The sequence below is a fragment of the Sapajus apella genome, unplaced genomic scaffold (genome assembly GCF_009761245.1).
Source record: "Sapajus apella isolate SASKATOON/1434 unplaced genomic scaffold, GSC_monkey_1.0 scaffold106, whole genome shotgun sequence".
Classification (NCBI taxonomy): domain Eukaryota; kingdom Metazoa; phylum Chordata; class Mammalia; order Primates; family Cebidae; genus Sapajus; species Sapajus apella.
The window spans coordinates 4,522,753-4,550,319 of NW_022437046.1; the positions used below are offsets into that span (position 1 = coordinate 4,522,753).

A 27,567-nucleotide genomic window follows, 5' to 3' on the forward strand; every position below is an offset into this window, starting at 1 on the left:
TCATGCAAGATATTGTCCCTCTTGGCCTCAGGGACACATTAAAACAACAAATGACTGGCTACCTATGGGCTGTTTTGGAAGTAGAGGCTCTCACAGACTGTGACCCTCCATACCCAGTTGCCCATTATGCTTTAAGTCACGGGAACATCACCCCACAAGCTCAGCTCGGCTACCAAGGCCTCCCTAAGACACGATGGAACCAACCCTGGGCCCTCTGGGATATTCCACCTGCAGGAGGGGGTGGCCTCCTCATTCTCTCAGTCCCTTGCCAGATGCCAGGGTGCTGAAGGAGGTCACCCCTCCCCCAGGCCCCTTGGCTATCTAGGAAGCCCTTTGGTGTTAACTGAGTGAACAGGAAGGGGAGTTCATGGATTTTGGAAATGGCATCATTAACCATCACACGTGATGCAGCTTAGTGGAGAGCTGTTGCTTTCCAACCCTTAGCAAGGATGATGAAGGATAGAACCCAAGAAAAAACACATTGGTCAAACTTCAGGGAGCCATCCTAGCACTGGCTGTCCTGGCCAAGAAATGGCCAGCTTCACATTCATTATTAATTATTGGGCCACTACCTAAAAATTGTTCCCATCAAGGTAAAAAACAAATAAACTCTGGGAATCTCTTATTTCACAGACATCCAAAGTATAAATCAAAATCACATAACTCCATGTATACTAAGAACACAATGCAAGGCCTTGCTAGTTCACTGCTTGTTTCCTTCCGAGTTATAGACATTACTAATAGTTATGAAGGCACACATTTCACTCCTTAGAATACACTATGCTGGGCTCCTGGAGGAGGCATCCAATAGAACCTTCATGTCCTTGACAGGTCCCAATGGTGGCTTTAATGATGTCCTCAAACAACTTCTTTTCCAATTCCAATACAATAAATAAACTAAAGATCTTGAGTTTACCCCAGGTCTTAACCTATTTTTATAATTTCAATCTCACTCCCATCCCTCAAGAGTTAGGGGACAGATTAAAGATGCATATTCTCCTGGAACTCATAACCATAGATTGTTCCCTACACCAGGCAGCTGCTCATCTGATCTGGGACCCGTCTGAACCCAAACTTCCACCCAAAACAAACCCTGTCAGGTGCAGCCACACGCTGTTCTGCCAATGGTGGGTCTTATCACTACTGCCTTGGCTGCTTGCATTAGTTTACAATCGGAGGCCCCGAATACTCAGCAGACTGCTGTTTTCACCAATTATGACAAGTGCTGAGGCCCACATTAACTCCAGTGGGTCCCCATGAAAAGGACACACCTGTCCCGCATCCCAGATGACATTGCCTTTGCCTTGTAATTCGCCTCTGAAGGTGCCATTGCCTCAGATGACACGCCTTAACCCAAGATCTCGATGTTGGAGATAGCTTTGCCCCCGGTGCCACAGATGGCTTCACTCCTTGCACTAAACTTGCACGCCAGTGATGCCCATGGACTGGCCCTGCTAAGACACACATGGACACCGGGCATTTTTGCTTTTCTTTCTGTACTCACTGTGTCCTTAGCCCATGATCTTTGTATACTCCTTACTCTCTGCTCAAAGGTACAGAGCCACACACCTCTAAACCAAACTTTAGCCTGCTGAAAGCCAATCTAGAAGCAATGGCTCAACAGATAACAGGCATTTTGTAACCTCACCCAGGTTCACAACATAAATAAAGAGATGTTCAACATTAGTGATCAGGAAATGCAAATCAAGAATAAAACTAGGTCTTACTTTATACCCTTGCAAGAAAAGAAGTCTGACCACACCAAGTGTCAGAGTGGGTCCATGGTGGGGGGGTCTTTCATTTCCTGGGGAGACTATAAATTGAAGTGTTATTTTGGAAAACAGTTTGGCTCCACTCCCAAACTTGAACATTCACACATTCATAGTCCAGCAGTTTCTCCTGCTGTGTGGAAACTGCGGAGAGGAGAATGAGGCTAGAAAGTAACAGAGAGGCCAATAAGGAAGACGGGGCCAGTCTATAAACGAGGCTGTCTGGGAAAGGTAGCCATGCATATAAGGCGTTGCCTGAGAAGGTTGATAAAGGCTATACAACCCCTTCTCTTCCTACTTCCTTAGCCAGGCTCCAGCAGGTAGATTCAAAGGTTTCTTGTAGGAAAGAAGTCCCTGCCTCAGCAGGGGCAAAGAGGTCTTGTGGCTGGGCTGGGCTGGGTGTGGCACTCTCCCTGCCCACTTCTACAACCTGGGGCAGGAACAAAAGCCTGTGGGTGCCTCCAACCACAGCAGAGCTCAGAGAATCTGCGGGAGCCAGGCTGACCCGCCAGCATGGTAGAGTTTGCGCCCTTGTCTGTGCCGTGGGAGCGCAGGCTGCAGACCTTTGCTGTCCTACAGTGGGTCTTCTCCTTCTTGGCACTGGGTAAGTTGGGCTGCACTGTGGGGTGGGAGACCACTGCACTCAGGTGGGGCAGAGCAGCCACACCAGGTGCATGTGGCGCATTGATGGTGAAGAAGACATTTATCTTAAAGGGGCCTTTATTGCACTCATAGCTCCTGCCCAGAGAGAACTCCTGGGCTTGCCCAGAGGCTTCTTGGGGGTGGAATGGTGTAGAAGTCACCGTCTGTGGCTCTGGACAGGTTACTTACCCTTCCTGGATTACACTGTGGGTTCTCCTTTGGCACTTGGATGGAGACCAATCTGCAGGCTGCCAGGTGGTGTGGGAAAGCCTCTGGGTGATGATGGGAGAGTTCCGGGCTCTGCAACCTGTTCAGAGAGGAGGGATTTTCCTTCCGTGCTCTCAGAGAGGAGGAAACCAGGGCTGGTAGTAGGGTAAGCGAGAGAAACAGGGGAAGAACAGGAGGTGGGGGAGAAGGTCCAGGCTGAGAGTGAACTGTGGAGTGGGCATGCTGGGCACCAGGAAACCTGGAGTCAGACTCAGCTGGGCAACTGACCAGTGGCATGACTTTGGCCAGCCCATGCCTGACCTCTCCAAGCCTCAACTTCACCCTCTGCAGAAAGGGGACAACAGTGCTGGCCTTGCAGGGCTCTTGTGGAGGAGATGGAGAAATGGGCTGACCTCTGCTCAGCACAGACCTGGCCTGGGCCCTGGGCTGGGCTCACACTGGCGGGCATGGGCATGTCTCCTAACCCACCCCACCACTGATTTGTGGCCAGAGAGATCACCCTTGCCCAAACAACAGCTCTGCCGAAGGTAACATTTTCTAGCAGGGCCTGGATCTGGGGCTTGGGAAGAGAGAATGACTGGGAATCTGTGGGATTTTCCTTTCATCTGCTGGCACCAGACAGGGTAGGAACTGCTGCCTCCAGGGCTGGGGTTCAGCCCATACACAGATACCACTTTCCTGGTTGTTAAAATGTTGACTCTCTCTCTCTTTCTCTCTCTCTCTCTCAAACACACACACACACACACACACACACACAAACACACATACTTCCTCAGAAACTCCCCCACACTTTTGTAGCTAAAAAACTCCCCCTTGCCAAAGCAGGCCCTCCAGGACCCTGCTCTAGCATCTCTTCTAGTCGAGCTGCATCTCTGTTCTAAGAGTTGTTCGACATTTTACACATCCCTGTCCTCCCTCCCTCCCCCTTTCAACGACAAAAGTCACTGGTCACTGGAAGCAAAGGAACCGGAGCTCAGCAGGGTTTGGAAACACTGCATAGTTCAGAGAGGCCACAGACATGAGGCAGGAGCCAGAGGGACAGGGCAGGCTCTGGGGCTCCTGGAGGCCAGGCTGATCTGCCAACAGTTCCTTCTTCCCTCCGCAGCTGAGATCTGCATTGCGGGCTTCATAGCCCTCCTGTTTACAAGATTCTGGCTCCTCAGTGTCCTGTACGCAGCTTGGTGGTACCTGGACCGAGACAAGCCGCGGCAGGGGGGTCGGCGCGTCCAGGCCGTCAGGTGCTGGACCATGTGGAAGTACATGAAGGACTATTTCCCCATCTCGGTGAGTACTGAGGCTGGTTGGGGTAGGGGAGGGGGTTGGCTGGGGTGTGGTCATGGCCTGAGTGCTCTCATCTCCACTAGAGAGTATGGCCCTGCATGCATTTGGAGAGTACTGGGCTGGGAGGCAGGAGCTAGGGCTTCCGCTACTATGTGACCTGGAAAAGAGTCCAGCTTCTCTACCATCACAGTTTCGCATCTGCAGGGATGTGGGGCCAATACACGGATGGATGAATGTCCAGCGTTTGAAGGAGCTCCACGGGGTATATGGTGTGAGGCACGCCTATGTATCTTAAAGGCACAAACCCATCAGCACCCCAGGCTTGGGGGTGAAGGTAATAAACTCACAGGTCCTACTCACAGGTCCTAAGGACCATCTAGCCTCACACTTAACATTCACCGGAAAAGGAGGCTTGACACTCAGAGAAGGAGGGAATGTCACCAAGTTCACACAGCAAGTTCTTTTACAGATTTCTAAGTGTGTACACTGACTGTGGATAAAGGGACAGGGGAGAGAGCCCTGAATTGTTCTCAGATCCTACCCTGCCTCTAACTCTGGCATGTAGTGTATCTTTGGGCAAAGCCTTATCCTGTTCTGAGCCTCTTTCCCCATGTATCTAGTAGTATACTGATCCCTCCTCCTCTGCATGCTTTCCAATCTCTGGCTTTCCAACTCCTGTCACCTCGTGCTCATTGTGGACACTTGGCCCTGGACTTGAAGATGTGTCCAGAGCAGATCCCTGGATTTGAGACTTTTGACTCCTTCAGTGGAATCCCAGGCATTCTAAAGCCTTGATCTATGCAGCCAGGCAGTGATGGTTTATTGGCCAGATGAATAGGATGGGGCAGGCAGTGGGGATGAAGAGAAGGGACAGGCAGGGGCAGTTGGCCCTCCTCTGGAAGTAGAAGAAAGGGGTAAGATATAGCCCCTGGAGATGGGCAGACAAGATTCTGACCCCAGGTCTTCCCATACCATACCAGCTATATGATTGTGGGTAAGTTAGTCTCTCTGAGCCTCAGTCTCCTCATATGTAAAATGGGGATAATGCCACATACCTCACTGGGTTGTGTAGATTCAATGAGGTGAATCAGGTAAAGCACCTTGCAGGTTTTCGGTAAACGGGTAGTATTATTTTCCTGAGGCAGTGGGACTCTGAGGAGACGTGGACATGACCTTGAATCTGGGAAGGACTCTGAGAGCCTAGAGCCCTGCTGCTCTGACCTCAACACCTGCAATGACTTCTCCCTCCCCGTCTGGGAGCCCTACCTCTTCCTGTCCTTCCAGAAACAAGGTCTCCAGCTGGAAAAAGGGGAGGGGCAGGGAAAGCAAGTCCACCAAAGCTAAGCAACTTGTCTGAGTTATGGGAATGCAGGGTGGTGGGGGCTCCTGCCCTGCTTCCTTCTGAGAGTCCTGAGGTCCATGAAGGACTAGCAAAGGCCGAGCCACACTGGAATGCAGGAGTTTCTACAGCCCAGTGAGCAGGGCCTCCAGGGCAAAGGGCAAGGGAGGTGCTGGGCAAAGGGCGAGCAGCGGCTGGCAGAAACTGCCATGCTCACAAGGGATGATAGATGTGAAAGGGCAGAGCATGGTCTAGCCTGGGGAACCCAGGAGGGGGCAGTCTCCCCTGCCCCTCATATGCGCTTCCTCTGCAGGGCCCCCTCCTGGGTCTTGTCAGCAAAGAAACTTAGGGCTTGCTGGGTTCTAGGACCAACCATGGACATGTCACGGGCAGAGTCTTCATCCCCATCCCAGAACCTCTGCACGTTGAGATTGACCTCCCTTTCCTGCCTCTCCTCTCTCCAGCCTGGGCTTCCTCTTGTGTGCCAGGAAGGTCAGAGTTTCCCTGGGAAAGTGTGCTGCGGCCAGCCTGGGGAGGTGTGTGTGACATCAGGGACCAAGCCAAAGAAACCTTGGAGCAGGTTCTGGCTCTGACCTCACTTCCTGCTCCAGAGCTGCATCCCAAGCTCACCGGGGGGAAGAAGCAGCCTGAAAAGGCAACCACACAAGCACAGGCCCAGACACTTGCCACAGGGTGAGTCCTGAGCCACAGCCTGACATTCAGCATGGCTAAAGCAGAAGGCAGGCCTGCAGACGAGGCTGGGGAGATCCTCAGGTCAGACAGTGGTGGCCACTGGAGGCCATCCCGCAGGCCTGGGACTGCTTATCTCCCGGGGTGTCTTCAGCCAGCCCAAGGGCCTCAAAAGACAGCAGCTGGCCTTCTTTGCACCTGGAGCGTTTCCTGTTGCAGGTCTGGCAGAAATGCTGAAGCAGCTCCGTGCCTACCCTATCAACATCCATCCTGCTCCTTCCCCAGCCAGGTGGCTCTTGAGGAGGGTATCTCAACCTTAGCACTGTTGACACTGGTGGGACACAGGCCTGGATTTGCAGAAATTCTATGTGCACCGTTTTTTTGTTGTTGTTGTTTTTTCCGGGATTCTTGCTCACTGCAGGCCCCTTGCAGCACCACCTGCCAAGGGCAATGCCACTGAGTGACCAGCAGAGGGTGGGATGATGGTCACTTTGACTTTGTCCTAAGCTGGGCCTGCAGGGTGGGGCTGTGGCCTGCAGACTCTCTTTCCACAGACCTGCCCACCCTCCCACACACCTTCAGTGCCCAGGCCCTGCAGGGATCGTGGGGTGAGCAGACAGTAGGGAGGCCCAGCTCTGCTGAGCTCCTCTCACATTCACAAATCTCTGTGCTCCCCTGCCATACAAATGTGGCCGTCCAATGATTGCTGAGCTTTTATCAGTTCTTAGCGTGTCTTTTTTTTGAACTAGTGCCTGGTGATGGAATTTCAAGAAAAATTCAGAAACCGTTTCTGGGCCTTGGAGCTTTCTAAAGTCACCCAGTCAGCTCCCCAAAGAGCTAATGGTGGAGGTCAGGCAATGTTTTATGTGGGAGGAGCTGTTCCCACCCGAAACTGAAGACCCACCCAGTCGCTGGGTTAGCCCGGTGCTGAAGATTTCATCATCCAGAGCGAACGCTGTCTCCACAGGCCAAGGCCTTAGGCACCAAGGGCTGTGGCCAGGGCTGTGACCTGCTGTTAGGAAATGCTGCCTACATCGTGCCTGTCACTGTCAGAGCCAGGCTTGGGGCAGCGTGCAGGCCACCTCCCTGACCCCACCCACCCACACCTGTGACACAGCCTCAGCTCTTCTGCAGCCTGCCAGGCGCCTCTAGGGCCTTAGTGCCTGACCTCCTACCTGCCACCTCTCAGCACACTGGGGTCTCTTAACCCGAGTCAGTGAGACTCAGGTGGCCAACTTTCACCCAGGACAGAAACCCCAGCTTACACAATCTAGGATGCATGCTTCATTCTGAGATGGCCCGCCTGGTTATAGGAAGGCTCTGCCTGGGAAGTCTTCCTCATATGGAGCTGGGGCACATCTCCAGGACCCTCCCAGGAGTCTTACCTCTGCCATGGGCAGGGAGAGCTGGCACAGAGCACAGTGGTTCTCTTAGCCCCAGGGCTGCCTTGCAGGGACTGGGTTCCTCCCACCTTATTCTGATCCACTGCACCCCCTAGCCAGGTAGCTCTCCAGGTGGCTTTATCCACCTGGGCACCACTGACATTTGGGGCTGTATTATTCTTGGTTGTGGGGGCTGTCCACACCCCTGGCATCTACCCACTCAATGCCAGTAGCACTATCCCTCACTGTTATGTTGTAGACATTAACAAATGTCTTCTGCTGGGGGAGGGGGAGGAGCGGGGTGGGACACACACACGCCCCGGTAGAGAACCACTTCTCTAAAGCCTGGGCTCTGCCTTCTAAACTCCGCCAGCCTGACTCATTTCTCCTCCCCCAGCCTAAGTCCTGACCACACATATCTCTTTATCTCGTCGACTCTACTCTGCCAATGCCCCCTGCAGTCCATCCACCACACTGCGGCTGGAATAATCCTCATAAAACGAGTGAACACAGCAGTGACAGTGACTCCCATGGCTCTTAAAGTCTATTTTTGCTGCAGCCTGCAAGTCCCTGCACTCTGGGCCCCCGCCCAGGCCTCCGCCCACCCCTCACCTGCCTGTCCTCCCCTTGCCATCCGAGTTGCCTAGGCATGAGCCACACAGCTTGTGCTGGCGCTCTTGCTTGGAGTGCATCCTCTTGTCCCATGAATCCCCTTTCACTAAGGGCTCCTACTGGGTGGAGCCAGGCTTCTGGGGACCCTGGCTCTGAGTCTATACTAGCTGTATGACCTACAACTAGTTAATGAACCTTGTGTCTCAATTTCCTCATCTGTTAAATGGGGGCAGTGATACGACACTTCCCTCATACAGTTGACAGGGGGTTAGGCAAGTTGGTCTACGCAAGATGCCTGGCATCTAGTAGGTGCTGGGAGAGTTTACCACCTCTGCTACTCTTTCCAGCTCTCAGGGCCTGGCACTTCCTGTATTTGTTCAACTCTAAGACATCCTCAATAGTAAAACATGCCAGTATTTCATGCACCACTAAGAGAAAAAGTTCCAATTAGAAATGAAAGGTAGATCTTAATTTCAAACTGTTTAAAGTAGGCAGGGAGAGTGTGCATGTTACAATTGAGGGAGTATGTCCATGGGTATCAAAGTGTGTCTGTGAAATGAGTATGTGACTATGGCAGGGCAAGGACCGACTGATAACTTATCTATAGAGAGTACTGGGAAGGCCAAAGCCCATAGGGCCACAGGGAGTTACAGCCAGGGCCAGGGAGAATATCCAAGCCTTTCCATCCTTCTAAGCTGGATGGATGGGGGGAGACAAGGAAGTACACTCGTTCACACACACACATACACACACAGAGAGCTAACCACCTGAACCTGAAAGGGGATTTTGGAATTTTGATGTGTAACCAAATCCCCTAGGAAATTTGTCACAAATAAGATGCCCAAGGCCAGATCAGACCCTCTGAATCAGACCCTGCAAGCCCAGCGTTTTTAACCCACCAACTAATCTAGGCACATAAATAGGCCATGAACAGGCTTGCCCCACCCCAGGCCCTGGAGCACTGCGGGGCAGATTGTTGACGCGGGAGCCACTTTCTCCCGGGAGAAAGGAATCGAGAGAACCCTGGACCTTCCAAGTCTGACTAGCAACTGAAAGGACCCAAAGACAGTCCTGAGTGCCAGGATCTTTCCCTGGGTCTGGAACAGAGGCTTCTGGGCTCGCTTTGCTCACTCACTTTCTCTCTTTCTCTCTCTGATGCTCTCTGCAGGAGGTGGCAGAACTCAGAGCCATCTGTGTGGCTTAGGGCAGGTCTCTGCATCTCGGTTTGCTGAACAGTCGAATGGGGCCTATCTTACTCCAGCCAGCCTCCCTAGGGCCAGGGTGAGCGTTAAACAAGCTAACAGCATGGCTGCTTTGTGAACCATAAAGAAGCCATTAGGACATTGGGTTCTCGAGGATCTTCAGTTTGCCCACGACTATGAGAGAGCACAAGGTCATTTGTGGAGAGATAGGACTGGACAGACATGGTAGAGACATAGCAGTCCCCCTGTCCTCCCTCCCACTCAAGGTCCAGATGCCCTCTCCCAGAGGGCCCTTACGTGGTACCGTGATCTTTTAGACAGGACTGAAGAGCGTCTTGGGGTTAAAAGTAGTGCCCCTGTGCCCCCTGCCAAGGAATTGAAAACATTTTCACACACCAAGGCTTGTACACAGTGCCCCTGGCCCCATTATTTGCAATGGCCCAAGGGTGAAACCACACAAATGTCTTGACTGATGAATGCACAACCAAAATGCAGAATATCCATAAAATGGAATAGTATGCAGTCACAGCAAGCCACGAAGTACCGATACCCACCACAACATGGATAAACCTCCAGACATGCTAAGTGAAGGAAATCAGATGCAAAGGCCACATATAGTATGATTCCATGTACGTGAAACGTATGGAACAGGCAAATCCATAGAGACAGAAAGTAAATTCGTGATTCCATAATCATTTATTCATGCATGCATTTGTTTACTTGTTTATTTACAGTACGTAATACCTTTTGTTCAAAACTCAAAAATGCTGACTGGGTGTGGTGGCTCATGCCTGTAATCCCACCATTTTGGGATGCTAAGGCGGGTGGATCACCCGAGGTCAGGAATTTGAGGCCAGCCTGGCCAACATAGTAAAACCCCATCTATAGTAAAAATAAAAAAATTAGCCGGGCATGGCAGTGTGCACCTGCAGTCCCATCTACTCGGAAGGCAGGAGAATCGCTTGAATGCAGGAAGCAGAGGTTACAGTGAGCCGTGATCATGCCATTGCACTCCAGCCTGTCTCAAAAAAAAAAAAAAAAAATTTAAAAACTTACAAAAGGGTAGGTATGAAAATTCTTCATTCCACCTCATGTCCCATCTCCCGAGTCCCTGTCCTCAGAGGCAACAATGACTACCAGTGTTTGGTGTATCCACATAAAGCACATGTATTTCTCCCTTCTCTGCACAGTTGCAACACTGCATGCATCGTCCTGCCCCTTGCTTTTTCACCTAACAAGCTGCTGGGGCCTTCTTTCCCGTCAGGACAGAAAAAGCTGCCGTACTGCTCTATGGTTACACAATGGTCCGTTGTGTGGATGTTTCACAATTTGTCTAAATAGGTGTTGCTGATGGTCATTTGAGTGAATGACAAGTTTTTGATATCACCAACGCCTGATGCTTCTGTGAATAGCCTTGTTCAGATGTCATTTTGCACAAGTAGAAATTCTGTAGGCTAAATTCCTTAGCAGTGGAGTTGCTGGATTAAAAAATCAGCTGTATTTTTTGGTTTTGGTAGATAATGTCAAATTGCCTTTATGGAGGTGCAAAATCACCCTCCCACTAAAAGAGAATGAAAATGTATAAACAGGTGTTTCCATGCGTTGAGCTAGGTATGTTTTTAAAGAAACACCACCACACCAGGCACTGTGGCTCATGTCTGTATTCCCAGCACTTTGGGAGGCTGAGATGGGCAGATTACTTGAGGCCAGGAGTTTGAGACCAGCCTGGGCAACATGGTGAAACCCTGTCTCTACTAAAAAATATAAAAATTAGCCAAGTGGGCCGGGCGCGGTGGCTCACGCCTGTAATCCCAGCACTTTGGGAGGCCGAGGCGGGTGGATCACGACGTCAAGAGATCGAGACCATCCTGGTCAACACGGTGAAACCCCGTCTCTACTAAAACTACAAAAAAATTAGCTGGGCATGGTGGCGCGTGCCTGTAATCCCAGCTACTCAGGAGGCTGAGGCAGGAGAATTGCCTGAACCCAGGAGGCGGAGGTTGCGGTGAGCCGAGATCGCGCCATTGCACTCCAGCCTGGGTAACAAGAGCGAAACTCCGTCTCAAAAAAAAAAAAAAAAAAAAAAATTAGCCAAGTGTGGTGGCATGAACCTGTAATCTCAGCTACTCGGGAGGCTGAGGCACAAGAATTGTTTAAACCTGGGAGGCGGAGGTTGCAGTAAGCTGAGATGGTGCCACTACACTCCAGCCTGGGCAACAGAGTGAGACTCTGTCTCATAAATAAATAAATAGCAGAGGCCATGTCCTGGTCAAGGACAGGAGAATGTGGAGCTGTTCAGCTGGATGGGGCAGACAGGCTCCAGGCCCTACGGATGTCTCCAGTCTGCTCTGAGAGAGGGCAGCCAGGACTCTGCTGCTCCCCAAAGGCAGCAACAAGAACCCTCAGGGAGTCAGTGGCTGAAAGTCACAGCTTGATGACAGGAAGAACTTTACACTGGCAAAGCTGTGCCAGAGGGGAAAGGCTTGCCCTTGACCTGAGGGAGTGCACGTTGCAGGGCGGGGGCAGTCCTATCAGGGAGCCTCCCATTGGGGCATGTGGGATTGGGCCAGAAACCCTGGGGACCCTTGGACTCTGATGGCCAAGTCTCCCAGACACAAGGCACTGAAAAGGATGGCCCCCACGGTTCCTTGCAATCACCACCCACAGCGATCATCTTTGCAGATTCAGCTGCTTGGCACAGCCCGTCTAGTACCTGGCCAGGAGCAGCATTTGTTAACTAAGTTCCCTCCTGCTTCACCTTCACCCCACTTCACCTAGAAGCTGCTAATGACGGCAGCTCTGTCTCACCCAGACTACAATGTCCGTTGGACTCTGCTACATCCTCATACTTGCCGGGCCAGGCCCAGGCAAGTTGCTGTGATGGCCAGGGAAAGAGAGTGGCCAAGGGGCAATGAAGGCCTGGCGAGGGGGAGCAGAGAGCCACAGGGGCCCACAGCATGCCTACGGGCCAGAGCTGCCCCTGCTGTGTATGCGCTTTCTACCCAGCAGGACTCGGCCCTCAGCCAACGAAGGCTCACTCCTACATCTGCAGCATCAGTATTTCACTCCGAGACATCCAAGGGGGATTGGTTCCAGGAACCCCCCACAGATACCGGAATCCACAGATGCTCAAGTCCCTCATATAAAATGATGTAATATTTGCCTATAACTTAGGCACATCCTCCCACACACAGTAACCCATCTCTAGAATATGTATGATACCTAATACAATGCTATGGAAATAGTGGTCATACTGTGTTTAGGGTATACCGATAAGGGGAAAAAGTGTGTCCATATTCACGACAGGTGCGACAATCCATTTTTTTCTAAATACTTTCCATCTAAGCTTGTTTGAATCCGTAGATGTGGAACCCATGGATATGAAGGAACATTGTTTTTGTTTTTTGGAGTTTTTTTTTTTGTTGTTTGGTTTGGTTTGTTGGGTTTTTTTGACACAGAATATTGCTCTGTCTCCCAGGCTCTATCTCCCAGGCTGGAGTGCAGTGGTGCAACCTCGGCTCACTGCAACCGCCGCCTCCCCCGTTCAAGCACTTCTGCCTCAGCCTCCCCAGTAGTTGGGATGACAGGTGCTCACCACCACACCTGGCTATTTTATTTTTATTTTTTAGTAGAGATGGGGTTTCACCATGTTGACCGAGCTGGTCTCAAACATGTTGGCCAGGCTGGTCTCAAACTCCTGACCTCAGGTGATCCACTAGCATCAGCCTCCCAAAATGCTAGGATTATAGGCATGAGCCACCGTTTCTGGCTGGAGCATTGTTTTCTTAAAATGAGGTTGTTCCAGCATGGTGGTGCCCTCGTGTGGCCTTTTGATGACTTCAGGTTACATCATGTCCAGGTGGTGTAGATATAAATAATTCCAGGCACCATGATACCTGAGCTTCTCAGTAGCCCTCGGAGCAGCAGGGACAGGGCCAAATACTGTACTGCCACTTCACAGATGAGGAGCCTGTAGGAGAAGCAAGCAATTTGACCCAAGCTAACATCAAGTCTGTGGTAAGGCCAGCACCATGGTACCACCAGGTGCTGTCACACACCGTATCTGAATCTTCGTAAGAACCCAGGTGGTCAGACATGGATGAAGACCTGGAGGCTCAGGGGAGGGTTTCCCAAGGTCACACCAGTGAGTGGCAGAGTCAGGGTTGGCACACAGGTCCCGCCCTGGCTCAGCAGGTTGCCGTCCCTGCAGCTGGTCAAGACTGCTGAGCTGGACCCCTCGAGGAACTACATTGCGGGCTTCCACCCCCATGGAGTCCTGGCAGCCGGAGCCTTTGCCAACCTGTGCACTGAGAGCACCGGCTTCTCTTCCATCTTCCCCGGGATCCACCCCCATCTGATGATGCTGACCTTGTGGTTCCGGGTCCCCTTCTTCAGAGATTACATCATGTCCGGAGGTGAGTCTTTCCACCCCTGAGCAGCTCAGGAAGGTGACAGACTTCTGGAGGGGTTGCAACAGTTCTGTACTTCCTCCAAGAGTGTGTGCAGTAGGAGACGGAGGCTGGGCCCCAAGAAGCACTTCCTACGGCACCATGCTGGGCGCTGAGTCCAACAGGGGTTTGCAAAAAGGGAGAGGACTCAGGGAGCTCCTGGCTGGAATGGGGTACAGTGGGGGAATCCCAGGCCTCTGTAGGCATTGCTGGTGATCTCTTTCATGGGCTACATGTACTTCACAGGCCCTGCTCCCTCACCTCATACATTCCCACCTTTCTCTTTCCCCAGGGTTGGTCACATCAGAAAAGGAGAGCGCTGCTCACATTCTGAGCAGGAAGGGTGGTGGAAACTTGCTGGGCATCATTGTAGGGGGTGCCCAGGAGGCCCTAGATGCCAGGCCTGGATCCTTCAAGCTGTTACTGTGGAACCGGAAGGGCTTCATCAGGCTCGCCCTGACACACGGGTATCAAGCCTCTGGGAAGAGCACTCTGGGTTTACCTGGCGATTGGGATGGGAAGATGGCAGAGAGGAATGCAGATTCTATTTTGGCAGGGAGATTCTCAGTCCACTCACAATGAAGATTATATTTTGATGTCTTATGTCCAAATACCTAGAAAAGTTTCCACAAGGGAAACTCAATGATCTAAGAAACTAGGTGGCAATGAACATATTCCCCAAAGCTGGCACTTGATCTGAGACCAGCGGTGTCTAAAAGAAGGATATTTGGAGTACATTCAGAGATGTTCTCCCCCCTTGGGGTGAAACATCATTGAGAAACATGAGCCAGCCAAGATGGGAGATATTTTTCTAGGAAAAACAATGCAGGTTTTTATATCCGGGAGAACTCCCTGAAGCGTTCTGGTCTACCTCTTGTGGTGCAACTGGAAAGTTGTGGCCCTGCAAGGGACCTGCCCAAGGTCAGATAATGGGGCTGTGAAGGTCTGGGAGATAACCCAGGCCTCCATTTCCAGCCCAGGGCACTGTCCTCTGCTCCATTTCTTGGTCGCTGAGCCCCTGCAGGAACCTAACAGGTCTTTCAGCTTGTGTGCCTTCTCTGGGGCCTCCCACATGCCCTCTTTCCTCTGTTTCTCTCCAGGGCACCCCTGGTGCCAATCTTCTCCTTCGGGGAGAATGACCTATTTGACCAGGTTCCAAATTCTTCTGGCTCCTGGTTGCGCTGTATCCAGAATCGGCTGCAGAAGATCATGGGCATCTCCCTCCCACTCTTTCATGGACGTGGTGTCTTCCAGTACAGTTTTGGTTTAATACCCTACCGCCGGCCCATCACCACTGTGGGTAAGTCAAAGACCAAGCTGGGAGGGAGGAGGCTATAGGGACAGGGCAGGTTGTGTGCTGCAAGGGGTCAAGGAGACGGGCCAGATTTATTCCTGCCCTCATGGGGCTCACATTCTAGACTGGGAAACATAAACACACAAGCAGATAGAATAGCAGACAGTCTGGGTTAGGAACCATAACAGAGGTGCCAAGAACAATAGTTGCGACCAATTGCTGAGCACCTGGTGTGTGCCAGGCACTACACTGGCTGCCCTAAATGAAGCAGTTCAGCTTATCCTAACAAGTGATTCTCCTGCCTCAGCCTCCTGAGTAGCTGGGACTACAGATGCGTGCCACCATACTCAGCTAATTTTTGTATTTTTAATAGAGACGAGATTTCACCATGTTGGCCAGGCTGGTTTTGAACTCCTGGCCTCAAGTGATCCACCTGCCTCAGCCTCCCAAAATGCTGGAATTACAGGTGTGAACCACCATGCCCGGCCATACCTTCAAGGCAGAAATTATTATCCCCATTCGTTGATGGTAAATGGGCTCAGAGAAGTTAAGTAACTTCCAAAATATCACACTGTCTTTGAATAACAAAGTTGAGGTTTGAATTAGGATCTGTCTGACTTTTTACAATGCCAGAGATGGAGGGTTTAATTCTTTTTTTTTTTTTTTTTTTTTTTTTCAGAGTCTTGCTCTGTTGCTCAGGCTGGAGTGCAGTGGCACGATCTCAGCTCACTGCGACCTCTGCCTCTCCTGCCTCAGCCTTCCAAGTAGCTGGGATTACTGGGATTACAGGCACCCACCACCACGACCGGCTAATTTTTGTATTTTTAGTAGAGACCAGGTTTCACCATGTTGGCCATGTTGGTCTCGAACTCCTGATCTCAAGGAATTCCCCAGCCTCGGCCTCCCAAAGTATTGGGATTACTGGTGTGAGCCACCATGTTTGGCCAGGAGGGTTTAATTCTAACCGAGAGGACCTAGTGAGGCTTATTTATAGTGAACAGGTATTCCAAGTATGTTAAATCTGTATGTAGAGTAGAAGCCAATAGGCTCTAAATTACATCCTGAGGGATTTTCCTGTAAGAATTGACCATGAGCTTAACCCCATAGACGTAAGGCCATTTTTTCAGCTATTTGGACATCTCTTTTGCTTTCTTCTTAGATTCTAACCACATTCCTCTGACAGACTTTATTTTTCTCTTATTTTTTATGAGACAGTTTCACTCTCATCACCCAGGCTGGAATCCAATGGCACGATCTCAGCTTACTGCAACCTCCAACTCCTGGGTTCAAGCAATGCTCACCTCAGCCTCCCGAGTAACTGGGATTACAGGCACCCACCACCATGCCCAGCTAATTTTTGTATTTTTAGTGGAGACAGGGTTTCATCATGTTGGCCACAATGGTCTCGAGCTCCTGACCTCAAGTGATCTGCCCATCTTGGCCTCCCAAAGTGCTAGGATTGCAGATGTGAGCCACCGTACCCGGCCCCTGACAGACTTTATAGAGGGAAGTCCATTCACTTCATCTCCATCCATCCATTTACTTGCTGGTTGAGCACAGACTTTGTAAACTCCTGCATCATGAACTCCCCTGTGTCGTGTGGCAACATTTTCATGAATTTTAATAATTCTGCTGCCTCCAGAGCTGTTGCCAAGAGGAAAGGGCAGAGGAGCTGCCTTCCCAGCCAGGCAGAACCAGAGAAAGGAGATGAGACAGGTCCTCCCTGATTCCTCCCTGGGATGAGAGAAGCCACTGCAGGTCAGTGTGGAGGGGTAGAGGGGAAAGAAGAGCTGCCTGGGTTATGAACTCCTCTCATCTTAGAAATACAGCCACTTCCAATCTTGGCATCTTGGACTCCCCAGATCATATAGCCTGAAGGTGAAGGGCACATCCCTAGAGTTTAAAACCTGGCAGTGGTTCTTCCTGGCTATGTGACCTCAAACTAGTCAGGGAACCTCTCTGAGCCTCATTGCTTCATCTATCAGACAGAAATAATGACAGGTTTGTATACCCATAGGATTAAAGGGGATATTTCATGTAAAGCACCTAGTGCATTGCCTGACACATTGAAATCCACCTGTTGGCTGGGCGCAGTGGTTCACGCTTGTAATCCCAGCACTTTGGAAGGCCAAGGCAGGTGGATCACGTGAGGTCAGGCGTTCGAGACCAGCCTGGCCAATATGGTGAACCCCCCTCTCTACTAAACATACAAAAAATTAGCTCAGCATGGTGGTGCATGCCTGTAATCCCAGCTACTCGGGAGGCTGAGGCAGGAGAATTGCTTGAACCAGGAGGCAGAGTTTGCAGTGAGCTAAGATCTTGCCACTGCACTCGAGCCTGGGCTATAGAGTGAGACTAAAGAAAGAAAGAAAGGGAGGAAAGGAGGAAGGGAAGGGAGAGAAAGAAAGAAAAAATCCAGCCATTGTTATATCAGAATCTTGGAGTTGCCCTAATGTCTTAAAATTCATTACCTAAGATTAGGGTTGGAAGGAATGGCAGTAAGAGCACTTTTCTGCAGGGATGAACCATGGAAGTGGGCACCTGCCCCAAGGGCCCCTTCCCTACCCTAAGCCACTGCCCACCTCTATTTCTTGCAGTGGGGAAGCCCATCGAGGTACAGAAGACGCTGCATCCCTCGGAGGAGGAGGTGAACGAGCTGCACCAGCGCTATATCAAAGAGCTGTGCAACCTCTTCGAAGCCCACAAGCTTAAGTTCAACATCCCTGCTGACCAACACTTGGAGTTCTGCTGAGCACCTCCAGCCAGAGGGCAGGGCCAACATCAGGGAGCCCAGCAGGAGGTGCTGTGCTCTGAGAAGACATCCTGGAGGTATTTGTTGAACAGATCTGCAGAGCCTTCCCAGACTCCTACAAATCCAACCCATGCCAGGCTGTGAGTCATAGTGGGCAACTCAGAAGAGGAGATCAGACTCTGGCACTGCAATCTGCACTCCTGCTGCAAGACCTCTGCAAGCCTCCTGCTCCTTGGCTTCTGTCTGCTCATCAGTAAAATGGGAGAGAGGGCTGGAAAAGAATGGTTTCTGAGGTCTCTGTTCTCTGTTGTAATGTCATTCAAATATTATAAAAGGAAATGTAGGGGAAAAAATAGAACAGCGAGGTTTTTATTTCTCTGGCCTTGAGTAGCAGCACAAAAGAAGCCACCAGCTCCAGTCCCTTCTTCTACAAGCCCCATCATCCTCCACCTCATCCTTCCCTCCCACCCTCAAAGTCTGCCCTCTGCCCTGAATCAGCCCTCTTTGGCACCAGGTCCTCCCTCTCCATGCTGGAGTGGAGGGGTGGCCAGTAAGCCCCTGCACTCACCCTAGGTAGCTTCAAGTTTCTGAGTTCTCTGGGTGATGGAGTGGCAGCCAGAGGCACTCAGAAGGTAGGTAGGGAGGACTGTGCTCTGTTACCAACTGGCTGTATGACTGTGGGCAGGCCTCTTTTCCCTCCCTCTGAGCCTCAGTTTCCCCAACTGACTCTGAATCTCAGCTCTGACATTACATAGGCTGAGGGCTCCATAGGGCGCCTCTTACTCATCCTTTGTAACTTCAGCCCCTGACCTTGGCACAAAAAAGGGGGCTCCGTAAATGTCAGTTCAATAAATGAGAGAATTATATTTTAGCACGCTTCTCTTTCTTTCTACCGCCCATCAAGAGGGCTGGTCAAAGCCTCACCCTTGACCCCCAGCCTGGGCCTGGGGCCCCATCTCACCTTCCCAGAAGCTAGATGAGACTGGGCCAGAGAAGACCATGCTGATCAATTCTTCCTGATGTAGCAACCCTAAGCTTACCACCTCTGGCCCCATTCTGCTGGGAGAGAAGTGGAGTCAATTCGTTAAGACACAAGGCAAGCCAGCAGAGAATGGAAACCAGATGTGAGATGTGCGCATGTGTCTGCAGGGGTGTGGGGATGTTGGGGGGTAAGATGGGGACAGACTCCCTGACCAGAGCTCTAGATTCCTGAGTTAGGGACATGCATCAGTAGGGAGAGGACGGAGGGTGGCTGGGTTGGACCAGGGCTTGTGACTCTCCCTCACCCTCTAGTGGGGATACAGAGCAGATCACATCCATAACCACAACATGGGGGCACTTAGAGAAGTGTACACTTAGGTTTCAGTCCTGGCTCTGGCTCTGCCCCTTTTCAGTGATCCTGGGCAAGCCACATCTCCAAACCTCGATTTGTCATTTGTGACATAAATATTATAGCATCCACCTTCAGTTCGTGAGATAACAAGCTATTCCCTGTCCTATGTGGAATGATGTGTAGTATGTGTGTGAATTAGAAGCCAGGTGACAAAGGTGCTCAATGTCTCATGAAAGTGCCTCTTATTATGCTACTAGGCAGAGTGGAATAAGGGTCACAAGAGGAGCAGGAAGAAGGAGCAATGGAGTTCAGAGAAGGGAGGGACGATTTACAGCCGAGGGGACGACTTTGAGGGGATGACAAGTGGGCGGGGCCTTGAAGGAAGGGTGAGATTTGCAAAGGAGATAAATAACCACCCATAGTAGTTACCTACTGCTGTGTAACGAACCACTTCAAAACTTAATGGCTGACTGGGCATGGTGGCTCACACCTGTAATCCCAGCACTTTGGGAGGCCAACGTGAGTGGATCACTTAAGCTCAAGAATTTGAAACCAGACTGGGCAACATGGTGAAAAACATAATTTTTCTCTACAAAAAAAAAATAATAATAATACAAAAATTAGCCGGGCATGGTGGCTTGCGCCTGTAGTCCCAGATATTTAGGGGACTAAGGTGGGAGAACTGTTTGAGCCCACGTGGGAGAGGTGGCAGTGACCCAAGATTGTGCCACCATACTCCAGCCTGGGCAACAGAATGAAGCCCTGTCTAAAAGACAACAGCAACTTAATGGTTGAAGAACATGAGAGTTTTTACTTCTCACAATTCTGTGGATTCTCTGGGTGGTTCCTCTTGGGTCTTGCAGCTGTATCCAGCCAAAGGGTCAGCTGGGGCTGGGACAGCTAGGGATGTTAAAAGGGCTGGGCCTCTCTTTGCACATGGACACTGGGTCTCTCTCTATACTGACTGGTCTGTTAGCATTCAATGGTGGTTGATTTCAAAAAGTGAGAGCCAAAGCTTCACGGACTCAAGTCTTAGGCGGCACACCTCACAAGCATGACTTCTGCTGCATTCTGTTGGTCAAAGCAAGTCACAATCCAGCAGATTCAAGGAGTAAGGAATAGGACCCCTCTCTGGATGGGAGGAGCAGCAATGTTATATTACAAAAGGGTGTGGACACATGCAGGGATTCTTACTGCCATCTTTGCAAACAATCTACCAAAAATTAAGAACTAATAGCCTGAAGCACAACCACTCCCAACCCCAGGCACACACACCCTGGAATTTGCTGTGTGACCGTGGTAACAACATTTTATATCCCAAAGATCCCAGCTCAGCCTCACATCTCTGCCCCATCTCCCTCTCCATCTCCCCCATTGATCCCTCATGCATGGCCACAGCGAGCTGTCTAAAACACAAAGCTGACCGCGTCATTCCCTACTCAGCCTCCTTCCGTGGCTCTCCATTGCTCCTAAGATAGGGTTTGGACCAGTCTGAATCCAGGGGATCAGGATCCAGCAGGACCAGAAGATAATTTGAGGACGGTTTAAAAAGGAATCTCTTTTTTTTTTTTTTTTGAGATGGGGTATCAAGTTGAATGGTGAATCATCTTTGTTCCAAAAAAAAAAAAAAAAGAAAAAAAGAAAAGAAAATAAAAGAGATGGAGTCTTGCTCTGTCACCCAGTTTGGAGTGCAGTGTTGCAATCTTGGCTCACTGCAACCTCTGCCTCCCAGGTTCAAGCGATTCTTCTGCCTCAGCCTCTGAGTAGCCAGGATTACAGGCACGCACCACCATGCATGGCTAATTTTTGTATTTTTAGTACAGACAGGGTTTTGCCATGTTGGTCAGGCTGGTTTTGAACTTCTGACCTCATGATCCGCCCGTCTCAGCCTCCCAAAATGAGTAGACTTCCTGTCTCCCAATGGACTGGGGGCCCCCTTAGGCTCTTATCTATGGTGACTTCAGCCCCATCCAACCCAGCTCTACTGCCCAGCACAGGACCTCAGCATCCCCAGTGAGTGGGAATTGGTTGAGTAAATGAATTCTCACACATGTGCTTCCTTTCAGTCCCGCCCACACTAGGCCTGGGGCAGGGATCAGGGGAAGAAGACGCAGGCCTTGCCTCTGAGGTGATTAAATTGGTTATCTATCGCTGTATGACAGATCACTCCAAAACTTGGCTGCTTTAAACAACAAATCCCCATCGACTCTCGGTTTCTAGGGGTCAGGTGTCTGGGAATGGCTTGGTGGAGCGGTTCTGGCTCAGGGTTTCTCACGAGATTGCAGCCAGGCTGGGGCTGGGGCTGTGGTCTCTGAAGGCTTGAGTGGGGCTGCAGGACGTGCTTCCAAGCCTATTCGTGTAGCTGTTGGCAGGAGGCCTCTGTTGTCTGCTATGTGGGCCTCTCCACAGTGCTGCCAATGACATGGTTTCTCCCAGAGTGAGTGAGCCAAGAGAAAGAGATAGGCCACACTGCCTTTTACGACCTGGTCTCTGAGTCCCACACCATCAATTCTGCCTTACCCTCCCCGTTAGATGTGAGTCACTAAGTCCAGATCATACTCCGTACAAGGGTGTGAATACCTGGGGGTGGGATCACGAGAGCCAGCTTGGAGGCTGGCTGCTGCAGTGATAGTGGATGAGCCTCAGAGGCTAGACTGTGACACACCGATGCTGCGTGCTTCTGCACAGGACAGCTTGACTTGGAAGACAGAGACTGAGCTGGCCGTATAGAGGGGACCCAGAGGGATGGGGGCAGGAGTTTGGGCAAAAGCTGCAGGTAAGAATAATGACTGTAACCCCCAAGCCTGTACCAGGATGGAGTACAAGGTGGTCACTAGACAGAGGGGTGCCAGCACACAAAATAGGGGGTTAGGGAGAGACTTGAGGGGCCAGAGGGAAGAGGTCTCTTCTTTCACAGCAACCTCGGAGGCCTCATGTTGAAGACATCAATAGCACAAGATGGAAGGAGTATAGAGCCCTGATCTCAAAGGAGGGCTGCCCAAGAGAGCCACCCAAGCAGGAATATCCACACTGGACTTTGTGTGTGAAAAAACATGACCTTTCACTGGTTCAAGCCACTGAGACAGGAGTGTGTTTATTACAGCAATTGGCCTCTCCAACTAATGTGCCAGGAGCTATCCACATAAGGACTCAATTGATTTATTTAGCATTTCCTAACAACGCAGGGGCCTCACCCTTGTGTGGGGAAGGCAGCCTCCTCCCGTCTGTACACACACAGATAAGGACAGCAGAGGATGGCAGGACGTGTCAGGCACGGTAAAGAGGGTCAGAGGCCCTCAAGTAATGGGGACGGCTGGAATCTTCTAGAAATCAGCCTGCACTTTGACCTGGGGAGAAGTTCTCAGACATTAGTTCCCAAGGGGACAAAGGGCCTGCTGAGGCACAGTCCCTCTGATACTGCTTTATGGTGACTTGGCGAGGGATCTGCCAGCATAGCACAGCCAGCAGCCACATGGCAGGGGTGAGGCTGCCAGTGCAAGTCAGGTCCACTAGCTGAGTCTCAGCTCACAAAGGGACTGTGCTTTGTGAGGGTTCAGAAGCAGGAAGGAGGGAGGAGGTCATCCAGATGGAAGCTGCTGAGTGAGCAAAGACAGAGGGGAGGGAAAAGTGCAGGACAGACATTGACGACAGCTGCAGTTGTGATACAGGGTGCAAGGGTGAGTGTCAAAGAAAAGGCTAGAGGTAGGTCATTTTTTTTTTTTTTTTTTTTGTTTTTTTTTATTCAGTCCTTGCTATGTGCCAAGTGCTGGGGACAGAGTGGTGACCAAACTGGATCAGGTCCCTGGCTTTCCCTTGTCTACTGACAGGTGGAAGCCAAATGTCCAGTAAGGAGTCAGGAATTTCTCCCCAAGGTAGGGAGGAGCCCTGGAAGGTCCTTGAGCTGGTGTAGGTCAAGGGCTAGGCCACAAGTGCAAAAAATGCCTTGCATTGAAGTGGGCATTTGTCTTAACGACCTTGTGGAAGGGCAAAGTCAGCACCTCCTAACAACTCTCAGGGGCCCTCAGGGCTGTATTCATTGAGGACCTACTACATTCTAGGCTCTGGTTGGGATGCTCTACATGTATTATGTCAATGACACCCACAGTGACCTCTTTATAATAGATGACATTCATTTGTCAGAGAGGTTAAAGGACTTTCTGGAATCCTGGCCCCAAGATGTGGACTGCCTGCCCAGACAGCTATCACATGCTCCTCACATCCTGCTGGGTTCTGACCTCAGACCCAGCAGATTGGCACAATGGAAATGGCAGAGGCTGGAGAGCCAGCCAGGCTGCGGGACCCTGTGCAAGTCAGGTACACTTGCTGAGTCTCAGTTTCTTCACTTGTAAATGGTTTTTCCACAAATGGGTGTTCAATAAATGCCAGTTCGTCCTCCCTCTTTCCCGTTATAAATTCCAGAAACGGTTTTTGAAAGATCTGTGAGAGTTTACGCCTATCACAAACGAGGATAGGGCATTTCTTAGACTCTAGAGTCCCTTTACTCCCTGCTGGAAAACCAGCCTGAGTGTTTCCCTTTTCAACAGCTAAGCTGGTGCACACCCAGTCACATCCTTAACAAGAGGGTGAAGAGAAAATGATGGTAGGCAGCTCGTTTCTGGCAGCCCCTTTTAAAGCAGACCTTAAAAGAACAAAAAAACAGCCACAAACCCCATCCCGATCAATAACATGTCAATAATTAAAGATCAAAAGAGGCTCACCTCTAAAAAAATAAAGTTAAATTGTCAAAAGCCTTCATTTGGGGATGCCCTGTCAATGCTTCTTGAAATGCCTGTGATAGAGGACCAGATTTTTGGTTTTTGCTTTTTTTCCCAATCCTTCATGGACCTATCTATTTTATAAGGCACAATATAAGTTACTAGAAAAATGAGAGAAGAAAACCTAGACATAGTATAACGTTTTATTATTAGTTTCAATAGACATAAAATTACTGTGCCATATTGCTCTGAAGTTTCCTAACAGTTCCACTCCATTTCTGTACTTATTTTGTCAGGAACCAGTAACAAGCTGTTCATGGATGTGCATTAGTCCCCAGACCACACTCCAGTAACACAGCACTGCCCTAGAACTTGTGGCTAACTGCTGGCATTGTAAGATTGTTGCGAGTTAAGAAACACAAAATTAACCAGTGAATTGCAAAGTGCTGTACACTAATTGGTTAGGGATGTCATCTTAGCCACTTTCATTCAGGTAAGCTGAGAAGGCTCCAAGAAGGGCAGGACTTGCCTGAAGTCACATAGTTTGTAAGTGGCAGATGCAGAACTGGCCTCCTAGTTCTCATCCAGGGCTCTTCCCACTCTGCCTTGGGCAGTGGGTACTAGGATGTGTCACCCAAATGCATTTTCAAGGAAGAACTCCATTCCCAGCTGCAGTAAGTACAGTCTGCCCCTTCTGAGATCACCTCTATTGCAGAGAGATGCCTGTGCATGGGCATACAGCCAATGACTGATCCAGCCAGGGTATAAAGGCAGGGCCACTTCAGCCAAAATCAATACAACTCTGATGGGCCATTTCAGGTTGACTTCTCCCTCCGTCCAATTTTGCTGCCTTCCTTTCCTTCTCATGGTGTTGACTCCAAAGATTCTGTAACAAACATCCTGCAGGCTACACACCATCTCAGAATCCACTCCCTGGAGAACCCAATCTGTGACATCATGGGTATGTGAAGAGGTAAATCCCAGTACAAGGGTCAGAAGGTTAACTAATTTGTCTGCAATCACACAGCTTTAAGTGGTGGAGCAAGGATTTGAATTCAGATCTGACTGCAAAGGCTGTATTTTTGTCTGATACAGTGTGACCTGACTACTAGCTTGGACAACAAAAGAAAGGATTAGAAAAGTTGGACTTAATCTGCAAAATTAAAAATAACTCTTATTTATTCAAAATGGCCCAGCCATTTTAGAAAACAGTTTGACAGATTCTCATAAAGTTAAACATAGGCTTACTATACAACTCAGCAATGGTGCTCTTATGTATTTACCCAAATGATTGGAAAACAAGTCTACATAAAAACCTGCACATGAATGTTTATGGGCACTTTATTCATAATCACCCAAAACAGGAAGCAACCAAGATGTACTTCAATAGGTGAATGGATTTTTTAAACACCTGTGGTTCAATCCATACAATGGAATCCTATTCAGAAATGCAGATAACTGAGCTGTAAATTCACACAATGCCTGGATGAATCTTAAGTACATTTTGCTAAGTGAAAGAAGCCAGACCAAAAAGGCTACATACTGTATGATTTCACTTCTATGACATTCTAGAAAAGGATAACATAGAGGGACAAAAAACAGATCATCTGTAGGAAGCCTATGGCTGAGGAAGCACTGGGAACTTTCTAGGGTGGTAGAACTAATTCCAATGGTATTATAGTGGTGTCTACTTGATACTGTGCATTTGTTAAAACCCACAAGGTAGGCCAGGCATGGTGGCTCACGCCTACAATCCCAGCACTTTGGGAGGCCAAGGTGGATTGATCACCTAAGGTCAGGAGTTTGAGACCAACATGGCCAGTGTGGTGAAATCCCATCTCTACTAAAAATACAAAAATTAGCCAGGCATGGTGGTGGGCACCTGTAATCCCAGATACTCGGGAGGCTGAGATAGGAGAAGTACTTGAACCCAGGAGGCAGAGGTTGCAGGGAGCCGAGATCATGCCACTGCACTCCAGCCTGGGTGACAAAGCGAGACTCCATCTCAAACAAAACAAAACAAAACAAAAACTACCCCACAACCTAAACTTTAATGTATAGAAATTAAACTTTTAAAATCAATAAAAAAGTTGGGGTATCTCAGGATAGAATGCAGACCACGAGGATAAAAGAATCTCAACTGTCTTATGAATGCATGAGAAAACTTCACTGAAAGGAATGGAAGAATAAAAGGCTGACCGAAGTAACTTTGGGAAAGAATATTTTGACCAGAAACTGCAAGACTGATGTAAAAATACAATGTCCATTAAACTACATTGTTGTAGGTAAAGCTGAATTTCTCATGGGGGTGCAGGCTAACAAGTCTGAAATTGCTGTACATGGGTTGCAATTGAACATGTAAGTAAATAGATGGCAGGGGCCAGTTTTCTCACTGTTGCAGAGAGAGGACGACTACGATGATCCATGTGGATCCTGAGTAGCTGGGATTACAGGTGCCTGCCACCATGCCTGGCTATATTTTGTATTTTTAGTAGAGATAGGGTTTCACCACATTGGCCACGCTGGTCTCAAACTCCTGACCTCAGGTGATCCATCTGCCTTGGCCTCCCAAAGTGCTGGGATTGCAGGCGTGAGCCACCATGCCTGGCCTACCTTGTGGGTTTTAACGAATGCAGAGTATCAAGGGATTAGAGGAAGACATCAGTATGAACTCATGTTTAGTTTAATATAGGCAGAGCTGGACAGATCCAATTATAAATATGTATGTATACATGGGAAATATATGGCTTCTAGTTTTGTCTTCTGAGAGGGACTAGAAACTATGGCACCCCAGTATCAACTAGCACACTGAGAGCCCAAATCTTGGTTTCTAATACCTTTCTCTAAGAAAATGATTTTTGGCTGGGCATGGTGGCTCACACCTGTATTCCCAGCACTTTGTGAGGTCAAGGTGGGCCAATCACCTGAGGTCAGGAATTCAAGACCAGCCTGTCCAACATGGTGAAACCCCATCTCTACTAAAAATACAAAAATTAGCTGGGCATGGTGGCAGGTGCCTATAATCCTAGCTACTCAGTAGGCCAAGGCAGGAGAATTGCTTGAACCCAGGAGGTGAAGGTTGCAGTGAGCCAAGATCATACCACTGCACTTGTTGCCTAGGCAACAAGAACAAAACTCTATCTCAAATATAAAATAAAATAAAATAAAATAAAAATAAATTTAAAAAGGATTCCTGAGACACTTAAAGAAATGCCTGATTCTGGGCAAGGTGCAGTGGTTCATACCTGTAATCCCAGCATTTTGGGAGACTGAGATGGGCAGATCACCTGAGGTCGGGGGTTCGAGACCAGTCTGACCAACATGGAGAAACCCCGTCTTTACTAAAAACACAAAATTAGCCAGGCATGGTGGCGTATGCCTGTAATCCAGCTACTCAGGAGGCTGAGGCAGGAGAACTGCTTGAACCCAGGAGATGGAGGTTGCAGTGAGCTGAGATCACACCATTGCACTCCAACCTGAGCAACAGGAGTGAAACTCTGTCTCAAAAAAAAAAATAGCCTGATTCTAGGGCTGGGCAGGAAAAATACAAGATGAGCCTAAAAAATCTTGTAGTGGCTGGGCGCGGTGGCTCAAGCCTGTAATCCCAGCACTTTGGGAGGCCGAGGCGGGTGGATCACGAGGTCAAGAGATCGAGACCATCCTGGTCAACATGGTGAAACCCCGTCTCTACTAAAAATACAAAAAATTAGCTGGGCATGGTGGCGTGTGCCTGTAATCCCAGCGACTCAGGAGGCTGAGGCAGGAGAATTGCCTGAACCCGGGAGGCGGAGGTTGCGGTGAGCTGAGATCGCGCCATTGCACTCCAGCCTGGGTAACGTGAGTGAAACTCCGTCTCAAAAAAAAAAAAAAAAAAAAAAAA

At 49.7% G+C, this 27,567-nt stretch overlaps 1 protein-coding gene across 2 annotated transcripts; it reads left to right on the forward strand.

Moving 5' to 3' along the window:
- Window positions 1–2,157: 2,157 nt before the first annotated feature.
- On the forward strand, window positions 2,158–19,189 carry MOGAT2 (monoacylglycerol O-acyltransferase 2). Of its 2 annotated transcripts, none has more exons than XM_032259103.1 (6): window positions 2,158–2,373; window positions 3,745–3,923; window positions 13,356–13,560; window positions 13,886–14,060; window positions 14,694–14,893; window positions 17,485–19,189. In XM_032259103.1, the coding sequence occupies exons 1-6, from the start codon at window positions 2,283–2,285 to the stop codon at window positions 17,637–17,639; spliced, it is 1,005 nt and encodes a 334-aa protein (XP_032114994.1). In that variant the 5' UTR covers window positions 2,158–2,282; the 3' UTR covers window positions 17,640–19,189. The 2 variants fall into 2 exon arrangements, with proteins under 2 accessions (XP_032114994.1, XP_032114995.1); XM_032259104.1 differs by having other exon boundaries at window positions 2,307–2,373; window positions 3,803–3,923.
- The last annotated feature ends 8,378 nt before the right edge of the window (window positions 19,190–27,567 follow it).